At 33.9% G+C, this 15,249-nt stretch overlaps 1 protein-coding gene across 1 annotated transcript; it reads right to left on the reverse strand.

The window, feature by feature from the left end:
* Positions 1 to 80: 80 nt before the first annotated feature.
* LOC106052531 (uncharacterized) lies at positions 81 to 12,210 on the reverse strand. Its single transcript, XM_013207926.2, has 10 exons — positions 11,959 to 12,210; positions 11,040 to 11,134; positions 9,974 to 10,142; positions 9,766 to 9,877; positions 9,118 to 9,260; positions 8,827 to 8,965; positions 8,008 to 8,149; positions 6,303 to 6,408; positions 5,475 to 5,576; positions 81 to 4,564 (listed from the first exon to the last, which is right to left on the reverse strand). The coding sequence occupies exons 1-10, from the start codon at positions 12,137 to 12,139 to the stop codon at positions 771 to 773; spliced, it is 4,983 nt and encodes a 1,660-aa protein (XP_013063380.2). The 5' UTR covers positions 12,140 to 12,210; the 3' UTR covers positions 81 to 770.
* Between the last annotated feature and the right edge of the window lie 3,039 nt (positions 12,211 to 15,249).

Genomic DNA, 15,249 nt, shown 5'->3' on the forward strand with positions numbered 1-15,249 from the left:
CAAAAACATTTTTATCTTGTGGGTTCTATTATAAGTTCACAGCTTGAAATGTAAAATAAAAAAACAATTTGACACTAAGCAATTTTTCTGAGTTTTATTTTAAACAAATAACAATATTAACCAACATCAGTAACTCAAAACTTGCTGAAACAGAATTATCTCATTGAAATTAAGAAAACAATGGACTGGTCATAAATTGATAAAAGGGAATTATAGGGCATGAAATATGTTGAGCTGAATGTAAGAGTTTAGAATACATTTAGAATACATTTTTGATAAATTAAAAAAAAAATCAATCTTCTAATGCATTAACTACATTAATGAAACAAAAAAATGTTTGTCAACCAATAAAACATACCAGTACATAGAAAAATCCCTGAAAAAAAATAGTGATCGGTTAAAAAGTTATTGAACAGACTTGTCACAAAAATAAAATAAAGTTTCATAATCATTCCAATTGAAATTAATCAATCTCATTTATGCATCTATGAGTCCCCTCCCCCCTCTTTTTAAGAGGCATGTACAGAATTTCAGATGATCAAAAGAAAAATATAAGTGGGCTTTCAACAGGTGTGGTAAGGTGTATTATAATTTCAGTTCGGTCAACAGTCTAATACATTTGATTACCTTGTACTAATACAGCAAAGCAGTGTAAATACTACTTTATTTTAACCTCAAAAATGTTTGACACTTTTTTTTAAACCCCTTTTGGAAAGTAAGCATAACATTCCCTTACATCAATTTAAAACATAAACATTTGTCTGTGGAAGTTACTCTGTATAAAACCACATTTTGTTGAGCTGTATAAGTGCTTTGGTCATACAGCGTAGGTAGTGATACTGAAGAGAGGCTTGATACAACTTACTGTATTGGTAGTGTGGAGAATACTGCACAGGAAACAAGGCTGGACTGAAAATGTCCTGTTGATAGGCCAAATCATAGGGCAGAGGGAGCTGCAACTTAGCTCTGCCACAACAGCAAACTGGTGCAGCAAACATTGGACAGAAGTGGTCTAAATAAGGGAAATGACAGGACTGGTTGTGCACTGATGAATGAGCAGAGCTTGAGGTGGAGGGGCTACAAGTGTTCTTTGTACCATTTTCCCGAAATTGATAAGAGCTACTAGATTTTCTTTCTTTAGCAAGTTTGGGCTTTCTGTGGTGATCAGAATCATCTTTTTTGTGTGTTGTTTTCTTTGGAGCATCAGTGGATGACTTACCAACACCCTTTGGTGTGGAGTTTGTAGCCTTGACACTTGGTAAGGCTTTTGTCATCTCAGTCGAATGTGCTTTAGCTCCCTTTACTTTGACTTTCTTCATAGAATGTTGCTTATAGAGTGGTGATGTGGGCAAACAAGTGGGCACAAATGGTGATGAACAGGAAATAGAGTAGTCCTTAAGGTAGGCATCTTCTTTGGAATAATGACCAGAGTAAGGCATCACAGAGCCAGGAAAGGACATCCTGCTGTCATTCAAAGTGACCGTACCATCATCTGCATATCTATTGGCATAGCACTGGGACTTTGTAGAACGGCTCTCATGGTCGGTGTCTGAGCCAACGTCAGACACCTCAGAGGTGGAACTGAGGTAAGATGTGGATGATGAGGTAGAGCCATCAGAGACTTCCAACCCAGCCAATCTGGCTTGAGTTTTAGATGGTTTTTTTGGTTTACATTTACCACTACTGATCATTTCTTTTGTCTCCATACTGATGTGGAAGTGTTTAGAAGTTTTAGATACAGGTTTTTTCAAGTCAGGTTTGGAGACTTCTGAGTGAAGTTTGTGTTCAGAAAGATCAGTCAGAGCATTAACTGAGTCTTTTTCTTTAGTAACAGAGTCTGGGAATGTTTCCTTTAAGAGAATTTCATCATTCTTCAAAGAGTCATTGATGTGGTTTTTGCCAATGTCTACATTACATTGTTGAGATCCTATTGCTGAATCAGATTTAGTCTTCACCTTAGGGCTTAATGTTTCCATTTTAGTTACATTTTTTATGACATCTTCTACCACAGATGTTGATACTTCAGTGCATTTTATAACACTTTCATTCTTTGTAAGATAGCTTGATGAGTCTGAAGCTAGTACCTCATCTGATTCTGCATTAGTATTTGAGATCAAATGTGTGGAGTCAATGATAATATCAGTGTTGTCTTTAGTAATAAATGTTTCTGTTCTTTCAGTAGCAGTTGTAGTAGCAGAAATTAAATTTTGTTGTTTAAGCCTCTTAAGCTCCTGTCTTTTCCTCATCATGCTTTCATGCATGTCATCCAAAGCCTGGCATTCATTGTCTTTACCTTTAGTCCGTCTCGGCTTTTCATCCACTCTTCTATGTGCTTCAGCACTAGGGGAAATTGTTACAGATTTTGTTTTCAGTGCTTTGAAGTTTTCAATGCTCTGGTCATATGATGTATGGCCTACTTTAATATTTTCTTTAGAGTTTCTCTGGATAGAACTCTTGTCTTTTTGCAAAACTACACTTGTGCTGTTTTCTGCATTTCTTTTTTTAGGTGAGCATATGTAGTTCTGAGCCATTTCCCCCTTGTTAGTTTTTCTCCAGTTCAAACTGTCTGAAGGTTTAGCTCCTTTGTTTTTTCTACTCTTGGATTTCTCACTTCCACTTTCTTCAGCTATTAAATCATGGTCTTGTTGCTGTTCTTCATTTAGCTCACTACTGGGATGATCAAAACTTTTCTTGGGGGAGTCTTTAGTCTTCCCATGTTTTTTTGGATGACTGGCAATTTGATCCTCCATTTTTTGATGAGCCGTTCTCTCAGTATTTAAAATTCTCTCCATCTCTATGACTTTGAGTTTGTCTCTTAAACTAGACTTGAAATGTTCTAGTTTCTCACTGTTACTGCCACAAACAGCTTGCCAGTCAATGTTCTCTAACAACTCTGTATGTTCTACCAGTTGGGTTAATTTTGGCTTTTCCAAGCTTGCTTTATCAAACTGCTCAGAGAAAGCAGTGTGATCTTTGACAAGGTCATTGAATGTAGCAGAATGACTCCCTTCTAAAGAATGAGCCGGAAGAAAACTTAAAGCCTTTATGATTTTATTGATGTCAAAGCAATTGGTGACACTTTCATTATTTACAATGAGAGATGATTGATTAATAGATTTAGGAATGTCTGAATCACCACTCTGTACATCATGAGCTGCACTGTTTTGAACATCATGAATTTTGTCTATAGGATCAACAATTGTCTTATTTTGCATGATTTTTGAAGGATCTGAATCAGCTATAGTGTCATTAGGAAGTGTTTCTGTAGCTTTGACATCCGCAGGGAGAAACTCTGAAAGATAATCATTACAAACCAGAGTGTTCTGAGTTTCATTTAACTCTAATTTGCTATCACACTGAGTATTGAAATGAGTTGAAACACTACCTGGACTAGTGACACCTTCAATGTCTTTGTCAGATATTTGGACATTACTGACCTGAGATTCCAGCTTCTCTTCATTTGTTTTACAAACAGGCACATCCCATTGATCTAGTGCACAAGGGATATCTTCTTTATGTGCATCTAAATCATCCGGCAGACTTACATCGTCTTCTCTTTGCACCATAATAAATTTATTATTTACAACTGACCCATGCACTGAGACATTTTCATCAAATGAACTGTGTTTTATGTCCTTCGCTATTCCTTCAATGTCAGCAATGTTGATGTCCACTGCTGACTGATTCATTGAAATGTTCAGTGCTTCCTTTGCAAGACTATCTTGTGTATCTATAATGCCATAACCATCAACATCACACTGGGCTTTGTTTACAGAGCTTTTTTCATAGCCATCTCCTCCTGCACCAACATCCATAGTTCTGAGGGCCAACAAATCATCATTCACAGATTGCAAAAAATCAGACACTGCATATGACCTCAATGATCTCCTTCTGTTCAAAGATTTTACACCACCACCCTGAGCCTTGCCTTTGTCATTCCCATTAAGTGAACTATTTTCAGATTTATTTCTTAAGCCATCCTCTTTAACTTCTTCTCTCATCAAGTTCACAACTTTAAACTCTGCTTCATGACCAGATAATGTGCCTAGCATTTCTTCATTGGTTGAGTTAGAGGCATGATCTTCAGTTTCAATTAAACCATTGCTAGTTACTTCACTTTCTAAAGAGCTTGTGGAAACGCTTACTGGTATATCTTTAGAACTTTGTTTGTTCAAAGCTTCATCTTTATCTGTCTTATGATCTTTGAGCTCATCGCACTGTTTTGTTGCATCCTGTGTACATGATAGATGTATTTGATCTGAAAGACTAGTTTCAAGTGCAATGTGCTCCTGTTCTTCTCCATTGAAAAGATGTAAGTGGCCATTAGTTTTACAAACACTACTCACATTACTTGTCAGTGAGTGATCAAAGTCGGACACATCAGATAATGAAGCCATGACACTGTCTTTATTATCTGTGTCAGGAGTCAAAAGATTGCTGGACTGTGCTAATACCTCCTGTTCTTGGTCGGCCATATCTGGTTTGTTAATAATCTGCTCACTAGTGACAATATCATCAATTGAAATAGGTTCAGTCCTACTGATCAGGTCCCTTGGAATAGGATCTATTTAAAAGAAAACAAAGAACTTAAGTACATAAAAAAATAATGTTTACTTTTTATTCCCTAAAGGATAAAGAACTGAAAAAGGGATTGGGGGGGGGGGGGGGGGGGAATTGATGTCAAAAATCTAATGCATTGCAAAATATCCAATCTCTTCTTCTTAGCATAGATAAGATTATTTAAAATACTTTTAAACAAATCCAATTATTGTTAATGTAATCTCACTAGCATCTGTACTATCTTAGTACTTTTTTCCTACACTGTTTAAAATTCCAGAATTTCCTGTTTTTTTCCATAAGTTTTGCTGTTAAGAACCAACCAAACAAATTTGATTGGTACCTGGGCAAGCTTTTTCCTAATTTTGATAGGGTTTTCAATGAAAGTTAGAAGATAATAATGTTTTCCTTTTCCCTAACACTGTTCATAGAATACTAACAATACCAATGAGACAATCAAAGCTCGCAAGTAAGCTCTGGCAATATGGATTGGAAAAAAATAGGACTGTATGCTTATTGGTCACCCCCTTATTCTAATAGGCCTCAAGTTAAGAAGAAAAAGGCTTGCACTGAATATGACAGATAAGGTAGAAAACAGTGAACTGGAGTTCTGCGTGGTCGAGAGGCTAAGCACACTTGAACTTGGCTTGTCTTGGCTACCTATGAAGGGGGCTCAAGGTTTACTTAGCGCCTAAAGGCAGCACAGAAAAACCTTCTCCCAGATACCCCCCCCCCCAACTGGTCCACAAAAGAGATTGGACCATAGCGCTCTGAGCATGCTATAAGCATGAAAGTAGCGCTATATAAAAGCTATAATAATTAATAACAATACCAACCTAGTTCAGAAGGAACTATTAAGGTCAAAGGAAAGAAAAACTCAAATCCCTTCAAACAACACAAAAATGTCAATAAGTCACCTGGTAAAGCTTTGATCAATGTATTACATTTCTTTTCAATAGCCCTGAGTTCTTTATTCTCACCATCTGCAGTGATGATTGTTATGGCAATACCATGGGAACCTAAAATTTCAGTAATAGAACATTTCAAGAATATATAGACCTAAACAAAATATCTATCAAAATATTTACTTTTGCAATGCCCACCCACAGGAGATAATAAAGTTTTTAGAACCATAGTGATTATCTCCTAACTTCAGTTTTGAAACTCCCCAGCAAAGGGTTGCTAGAAATGTCTTTTTATGCAATATATTCAATTGTTTAATTACTTCAAAAATACAGAACGCATATGACAATAAACAACATTTCAAAAAAATATAAAATTTCAATAACACTAGAACTAAATATAGTCTCATTTACGTATGAAAAGAATAAGAGTATAGGAATGAACATCTGGAATTCAAACACTATACTGGTACCAAAGTTTCGCTTTTTATTTTTACTTTTTTGTTATGAACATGATCAGAAGAATTCTTTTTAAAAAAATAATTGGGGCACATTATATCACATTCTACTGCAGAAGAAACTAGTAGGTTAACTCACCATTGTATGTCTACATCGACAACTCAGTAACTCTAATTACTAAATCGTAATAAACATGACTGCACACACACACACACACACAAAGAAAAAAAGTTGTCTTATCTACTTATAAATGGCAAAAGGAGTGATGGGCAGTAGTAAGTAATCCTAATTGCCAAACTTTAAAGTTTTTTGCAGTTGATAAAAGCTAATGCTACTTCATATTTTCTTAGTTCTCATTTAGGTTCTCATTTAGTTGCAGCTTACCAAAACGACCAGCTCTTCCAATTCTATGTAAATATGTCTCATGGTCACCTGGGATGTCCATATTAATTACCATATTTACTTTGTCAGCATCAATCCCTCTAGAAGTCTGTTGGAAAAGAAAAAAAAAAATTATGCAAAGCAAACAATGTGTTAAATCATATCAAAAACTAAAATTCTAGAAATTATTAAACTGTTTAATCTGTCGATATCAAAATGCGAAACTTGCGTTAACCCCATACCGCAATATGTTGCAAATTTGCCCCAAAACCAAAAAAGTCATTCATTTATTTTCTATATTCTTTTTGAATGACATTGGTAATTTACCATATTTTAAAAGTAAATTGAATTTTTAGACAGCTTCTATTTATCACACTGCTTTTAGAAAACAGATTGTTTTTGCAAATAAAATGTGATCAGTTTTGTTTTCCTCAAAGGAGATTACAGGTAAGATTTTTTTTTACTTTCTTATTGAATACTAAAATGAAAAAAGGATTGTGAAAACAATATTTTTATAATGTAATGGTATATTATTAGTTATAGAATTAAAACTTGGCATAACTTATATCAACATTATGATTTGCAAAGCATTTGAAGAGATGTCAATTTACTACATGGCGCACAAAGAGTAATATTTTCAATACACCATCTTCAATTGTACAAAGTAAATCTACGTTTTTTATTTAGGAACCTTGTTTTATTTTTTATTTTTTGAGTAAATTTATCTTTAAAATGTATCAACATTGTCTCTAATAATTTGCCTGCACATTGTAGATCTAGACATTCTAGTTCAATTTTTTTTTATAGAATCTATATATATGTAATAAATTTCATAACTTCAAATTATAGGCCTTATGTAGATTTAGATCTAATCAATATTTGTATTATTTTATTATTATAATTTTAAGACCTTAAGATTGTCATGAGGATCTCTGAATTCTACATCCTAAAAGTAATAGTAATAGCAAAAATTTAGCTTCTAGAGGAATTCCAACTGCCTTACATTACTTCAATCTATCAAAGTGTGTCAAAGATACAAACATTAAAGAAAATAAAGACCACTCAAGTAAAAATAAAATATTGGTTAAAGAATAAGGTACAACAATTTTTAAATAATTATTTAATAATTAACTAAATTAATTTTATGTAATTTTCTTGTAATTTATTTTTTTTTTAATTTTTATTTTTTGTATTGTAGATAACTTCAGATAAATCTTTTGCTGACATAGATGAACCATCAGCCCCTACCTAAGGATAAAAGACATCTTTTGGAGAGAGAGAAAACGTAACAACAAAAGACTCAAATGATGACTTGAATTGTCATAAGTGTCCTAGTTCGAATCAGCCCATTGTCACCTTCTGTAGTCCTACAGGAGACTTGGGATTAGACATAATAATTACTGAGAAACTAAGCTCATAAAGGAACAGTAAAAAAACAATGAGGACAGTAAGATCTTCTACTGAATATTTTAGGAACACTTTTGCAATTTTTGCATCATGTCGAAGCAGTGGCAGAAATGTTAAAAAATTTATATATATATATATATATATATATATATATATATATATATATATATATATATATATATATATATATAAAAAGGGTTGGCACTGATGGACTACATGAAGTGATCAGACCAACATATAAACTAATCAGAAAAATTTATCAGAAAATAAAATTCTAGAAATAATTAAATACTTTATTTACCAGATCTGTTGATATCAAAATGCGGCACTTGTATGTTTTGAGCTGATCCATTGCAAAGTTTCTCTCTTTCTGTTCCAGACATCCAGCTATACAAGCTGTAGGCCATTTTCTGGATTCTAATTCTGACTGGAGATTTTTTGCTCTATGTCAATAAAGAAAAAAAATATTAAATCAATTTTAAATACATTATTGTTTAATTGGTCAAAAATTACTGTTCCCCAACCATGCAGCCTACAATAAAAGCAAGAAAACATTTCTTTAGGCACCAAAGAATTGTTATACATGTTAATTTCATTACATAAATAATAAAACAAAGAGAAAAAACAGGAAAACAACAAAAACAAAACGTTAATTCAAGAACAGTTAGCTGTTTTTTTGTTTTGTTTTGTTTAAAAGCTAGAATTATTGATATAACATTACTTATGCATTTTGAGATTTGTGTACATTTGTGTTGTAAAATTAATGTATATAATTATGCCTTGGCTCTAGAAGTCTAGGCAAATATTGAATGTTGAATTATTTGTTTTTTCAAAAGACAAGTAACACATTTATGTTTGGTATGAATGTATGTTGATATGTGATCAGGCAAAACCATTTGTGGAGTTAAAATTGTCATCATCCAGCATCTAGAAAGATGTTTTTGTTATAAGTAGATTTGAGTTGAAATTTTTTATTTTATCTTATGCTACTTAAAAAGAGAAGATAATTGCATCCTACGCATATCCCCGAGTCAATATAGTCCTGCATGCTATTAAGGAATAAGAAAAAGGTATTACAGTTGTTGTTTTTTAAAGCTATTAAAATCATGTGAAAGCTTACCGTGTCTGCATGTTAGAGAAAATGAGGCACTGCTGAAAATTAATGCTGGAGAGTATTTTGATCAGCATCTCTGTCTTGGAATTGAACACAACATTGGGCATTGGGTGGTTAGGCACAGAGACAAAATATTGTTTAATGCCTGCAAAGAGTTTTTGAGTGATGAGAATTTCATATATTAAAAGATAAAAGAAAGAGTAATTTGTATTTTACATACATAGCACTAAGTAATTCATTTCCAGTTAATAAAAAAATGTTTAAAAAAAAAACAACATAAATAGACTGCTTACTTACCAAGCAACGCAGGATCTGCAGAGTTCAAACGTACAAATGTTGGATTTCTCATGTATGCTGTCAGGTGATGGGCTAAATATTCAGGATAAGTAGCAGACAATGCTAAGATCTGTTTGTTGTCAGGAAGACTAGAGTAAATCCAGCTGTAATCAAACCATAATACAATATTTAGAGTTTTTATTTTACTATTGAAACTGATACATTTATTGTCTTCACTCATCTACTGTCATTTAAAATTAGAGCTGGGAGGTCTGTACATTTCTTTAATTCTTACACACATTATTTGTTTGTATAGTTTTTGAAGGCTTTTTTTTTTTTTGTTTTTGGTTATTTTTTATGTATTCTAAATTTTGGCTAACATGTATCACAACACAGTGCCAATCCCTCAGCTCCTTGGATGACAAAATTGGTCATCATCAAACCACAATGGACGAACTATAAAAGTATTAATAAGAAAAAGAATATGACATCTGATATGATTCCATGTCTGGTTAATACATAACCCTTCATTCGTTATTTTCTACAATTTTTTTCATTATTCAAAATCATTTCTAATAAATGTTTAAAATTGATTTCACAAACATGCATACCAATGTTTGGGATATTTACATATCATGTCAATGAACTTTAAACATGCTTTAACCTTACTTGATAGACTCTTGAAAGTCACCTTCTAAAAGCTTGTCTGCTTCATCCAGAACAAACAATCGTATGCATGCTGTTTCCAGTGCACCTATTTCTATCAACTGTTTAATCCTACCTGCAAATGATCAAAGGAAAGAAATGTTTACAAAATCTCATCCTCAATGTCAATACTGTGAGGTATGTGTAACTTTCTAATGCTGTAACTGAATACCTGGTGTTCCGACAGCAATGTGACATTTCTTAGCAGACACTTTGTCTTGCTGCAATGGGAGTCCTCCAATAAATGTCTGACACTTCAAGCCTGTCAAAGCGCTGCCAATTGTTTTAACCACATTTTGGATCTGTTGAGCTATTTCTCTAGTTGGTGCTAGCACGAGAACCTTGACAAAAGTAATGTGTCATTATTGCTTCAAATCTATTTAATTAGTTTTGAAATGCTTGTTTATAAATAGCAAATCATTAAAAGTCCTCTGTGTTAAATGTGCCTTTTTCTTAGACTGCTAAGTTACCATTTGCCACATGTTAATAAAAAAAATCATAAGGTGCAGCAATGAGAGATGATTAGAATCATCAACTCTCTCATCTAATTCATTACATAAATAATATTGTAGAAAAACTTGAGACTGGGCTAATCATCCAGAGCAAAGTAAAACTTCCCAGGCTGCAAAAACAAAACGAAAAAAACAAACAAACAAAAACAAAACTTCAGCTTCAACTTCAGCCAAGTGCTATAGTATTTTTATAATGTATTCCAAGGAGTAATTTTTAAAAATTGTATTATAGTGTCAAAGAAATAAAAGGTAAAAGTTTTATTTTTTTTAATTAATCCAAGTATTGTTTCTGTAGCCAGCCAGATAAAGGATTAATGTGTCACCAATACTATCACCTTCCCCATATGCGTTACAAATTATGGTAGTCAACTGAATTATATTGACGTAAAAAAAAATAAAGACTAAAGGTAAGCAGTCAAACATTTAAAATTATGAAGCTGTAGCAGGATCGTCCTTTGTAGCAGACACAGTTCAAATAGTTGTGTTTGATTTTAACTAAACTACAGTTTGAAAACTAACATTATTACTTTTTTTTTTCCCATGAAAGGTATAAAGTTTTGGTTGCTATAAATTTGACCTTTGGCTTTGCAATAGTAAGAATATCTTTATTTAACTGCAGACAAAGATTTTTTCATACAAATTATGTATAAGTAGGCAAGTAGCTAGGTAGACCAATGCTTGTAGAAAAAAAAAATAAAGCAGAGTTCTAAACATTGATTAACTTACTTGGATTCCATTCAAGCTGACGTTGACACTCTCCAGAGCAATAACTGTAAAAACACATGTTTTACCAGTTCCAGATTTAGCTTGAACAATTAAATCTAAGTGAGAAAGAAATAACATAAGTCAATGCACTATGTATATTTGAGGATGCACTATAGATATAATCTCACTATCTAAATATTCATTAATTTACATTGCAAAAGTGTGTATACCTATAGTACGCATTTTTTGCTACAACTTAGGACTAAATTAGACTAAAGGAGGCTTGGTGACTGAGTGGTTAAGCACTTGGCTCTTGAAACAAGGAATGTCTCGTTCAAATCTTGGTGAAGACTGGGATTTTCTTTATTTCTGGAATTTTAGGATATCTCAGAGTCCAACCAACTCTAATGGGTATTAGGTAGGGAAAGTAAAGCCAGTTGGTCATTGTGCTGGCCAGATGACACCCTTGTTAACCATGGGCCATAGAAACAGATGATCTTTACATCATCTGCCGTTTAGATTGCATGTTAGAAAAGGGTACTTACTTAACTTTAGATATATATTTATAATTGCATTCTAATCATTTCAAGCACCTAACCCTTAACTTCAACAGACTACTGCCATGCCATTACTGATTTTACTCTAACTCTAATGATGATCTAGTCTAGATTTAGATTCTAGATCTAGATCTAGACTGTAGATCTATCTATACCCTTCTGCCACCACTTGTCACTCACTTGTGGAGTGGTGCCTTACCTAACCAGTAACCAGTGAGTGTTACCTTAGTAACTTACTGCCTTAGGACTTAGAATCTAGGTCTAAGGCCACTTTAACTTTAAATAATGGTGTGATGTCTTACTGATTATTAAATGAAAAAAAAATATATTGAATAAATAAATTATTATTAAATTTAATGAAATTATTTTTATTTAACACCCACCCAAGCCGCATCTTCCCAATGGAATAGCTTTAAGTTGAATCGGTGACGGTTTTTGAAATCCAGCATCTATTAAGCCCTTAAGAACATCTTTGGACAAGAGGAGACCTGTAAAATCTACGGACTCGTTGATAAGAACATCAGTAGTGCGTTGTTTCTCTTTAAATTTATGTGCAACCGACATTGTTTATATTTAAAAAATGATCTTTCTTCAGCAGAAACGTCAAGTAACACAAGTAACTGTCAGTTGACCAAGTCTAAATACCCAAAAATTCCACGATAATCGTTAAACTTGTTCAAAATAACGAACTACATCTGAATTTTAACAAATTTAATATGCCAAGCTTGCAAATCATAAGATCATATTCACTGTTTTCTTAAAATAATATTTTAAGTAAGCATATTTGTTTTAACTTAACAAAATCTAGATCTATTGCTATAGTAAGATTTAGGCAGGAGAGACTCGTTATAATTAGTCTTTTTGCATGACTATGTACCCTTTTAGGAGAAGGATTAAAACTCAGAATCCAAACATCGGAAAGGCTTTGGGATACAACCCTGAAGAAAAATCAGGAGATGGTGACCCTTAAGCAGCTTGCGGCATACAGTGCTACAGCCAGGCAGATAGTGCGATTCTACTGATCCCAGACTGTATCAGATATATATTTTTGGTGCTCCTTTGGACACATCAGTTGCTTGGTGAGAAGTGGGGCGCTGTGTTGGCGCCATCGTTCCGACCATAAATAATGCCCATGCTCATCTCTTTTATCCAATGCACTAACCCTGCAAACTGAAGAGGACAATCCAGCTTCGCCTATGGCGTCGACAAAACACGCGAATACTAGTGGCAGTCTGAAATGATTTTTGCTGGCTCGCTCCAACATATAGGCACCAACTAGATCTAATAATGGTAATTTAAGACTCAATTTTTAGTTCCTAAAATTTGTAACGCTTACCAGGTCCTATCACAGTGTAGACTTCAACATGTTGTAAGATCAAACTTTAGCATAAGAAAATCCACCACACCAAGCGGAACGCGGCACCTCAATCCAATTAAGCAAGATCACCAGATGAAGTTTGTGGAATCTTTGGAATGTGACAATAAAATGCTTATGGAAACACAGCATCAGAATAAAATGAGAATGCCTTATTAAGTCCAATATACAAAAGACTTTCCTTGACATCTTCGGAAGAAAAATTACAAAGCGGAATGATTGGTAGGACTAAATCAGCTATACTAATACCCAGTGCTTTTTTTGTGTGACGTTGCGCACCAGTACGGCGTTACCCCACTTTTTTTCAATGTGGGAACAAAATTTTTTTTTTTCTTATATTTTACGTTTATTATTAATTTATTAATACTTAAAAGTTAGGCAGTCCATCACTGAGTCCGGCACCTATTTTTTTTCCAAAAAAAAAAAAAAACACTGCTAATTCCTATCATGAGAGCACTCATTAGCCTATAACAAGGCGCAGCCCACTCAATGCAATTTGCTTACTCTGAAAGAAACTAAAGCCACAGCGCAGAGGACAGCGTGGAACTGTGCCAATGAAAGCTGGGTAGAGATCAGTGAAAGTATTTAGCTTGCAGCCCAAACAAGTGATATCAGAGGAATGTATGGCGTAATCAAAATGCTCTAGAACCCTCCAAAAACAAGTCAGTAGGCCTACCTATTAAATCTACCTCTGGGGACAGGCGCCAACAAATGCACTACTCCGAACTCTATGCAACATAAAGCTCAGTCTCTGCCTCAGTACTGGCGCTATCAGTTAACTACCCACAATAACTAGGCTAGATGAAGTACCCACCATAGTAGAACTCAACAAATTAAGCCATATACAATTTGAAGATGGCTGCTGGCAAAGCCCCCAAGTCTTCTGAAACATTACAAAATCACATTGAGCTAACCTGTAGCCTACATGAAATGGTATGCGAATGTTGTCAAGAATGTGCCATATCACAGGACTTGCGGGATGCGAAGATCGCCACACTTTATAAAAACAAATGTGACAGAAGCTATTGCAATGACTACACAGGAGAATTTCCTTTCTAAGTCTTTGACCGGGTGATATCAATTATAGGCTACTAAAGCTCGCTGATCGGTTACAACCCATGATTCCATAATGTGGCTTTCGCTCAGAAAAATTGACATGATATTCTCTCTATCAGCTGCAGGAAAAGTGCAGAGTGCCTTAAGCATTTGATCAAGTTGGTAGTGATGATCTCTTCAGAATTTTACAAAAAAAAAATAGGCTGTTCACCCAAGCTGCTAAATGTAATTGTTTCTTTCCACCAAAATATGATGGTTACTGTACAATTCAATGATGCCTGCTCCGAATGTTTTAGCACAAACAGCGGATGTTTCCAGGCACCAACTCTTTTTGGAATGCTCTTTTCACTGCTAATCCACAACGCGTTTAACAAATCCACTGAAGGCATTATATGTCCATTTCAGATTTAGTGGCTCTTGAATATGGCCAGACTGAGGGCAAAACAAAACAAGGTTACAAAGACAGTTTGTGTGGAAACAAACTCAAAATCTGCCCCCGATGTGGTCCACCCAGGCAGGGGGGTTTCAATATTTTCAGAAAGAAGATCAGAATGAAATTCTATCAAAGGCAAATGACAGAGAAGAATGGAGAAAGAAGATTGACAGATCTTGAGTGATGCCCCAATGGTCCAGCAGACCAATTGATAGGTGAAAGTGAAGGTGAAGTTAGATGTGAACCTGATTTCATATAATGATTATCTTATTGATCTAATTGTTTTGTATAAAGTAAATCTCTTATTCAAAGCCTCATGGAAAAAAAAACATTTCGTAAAAAAGAAAAAAAATCCTTAGGTGTCTTAAATTACAGATGTAGCACCGTCCTGCAGTTCACGCGATTATATGAAAAACTACTTATTAATTGTTGTTTTAAATTATGTTCCACTTATAAGCATATTAAAAAGATTTTTTTGTCTTTGAAAAAAATAGTAACCTTTTTTTTTTTTTTTTGTAAATGTGGTTGTTAGTATGAGAGAACTTACATAACTTAGCAATTTTTTAACAAAAAATCTAAAACCGTTTGCATAAATGTGTTACAAATTTGGTAAATAGACTAGTCATTTCCCTTACTAAATAGCCTCCTGTGTTCGTTACTATTAATAGTGAATAGTTGTAAAACTGGTGTATTTTATGAAAAAAAAAAAGCAACACAAAAAACTGCTTGCATAGTTGATTTTAAAAATTAAACATTTTCACTTTTAGAAAATAAAAATGTAGCTGTTGCATCAGAACTTTGAAATGTCTA

Source organism: Biomphalaria glabrata, chromosome 4, assembly GCF_947242115.1.
Source record: "Biomphalaria glabrata chromosome 4, xgBioGlab47.1, whole genome shotgun sequence".
In the NCBI taxonomy this organism is placed as follows: domain Eukaryota; kingdom Metazoa; phylum Mollusca; class Gastropoda; family Planorbidae; genus Biomphalaria; species Biomphalaria glabrata.

What these genes read in the sequence shown, in the direction of transcription:
- LOC106052531 (XM_013207926.2), bottom strand. Translation starts at nt 12,139, where the DNA reads ATGTCGGTTGCACATAAATTTAAAGAGAAACAACGCACTACTGATGTT. An exon ending in TGCAGATCCTGCGTTGCTTG is followed by an intron (nt 8,966 to 9,117) that starts GTAAGTAAGCAG and finishes AACTCTTTGCAG; the next exon opens with GCATTAAACAATATTTTGTC. An exon ending in ATTGATCAAAGCTTTACCAG is followed by an intron (nt 4,565 to 5,474) that starts GTGACTTATTGA and finishes TCTTTTAAATAG; the next exon opens with ATCCTATTCCAAGGGACCTG.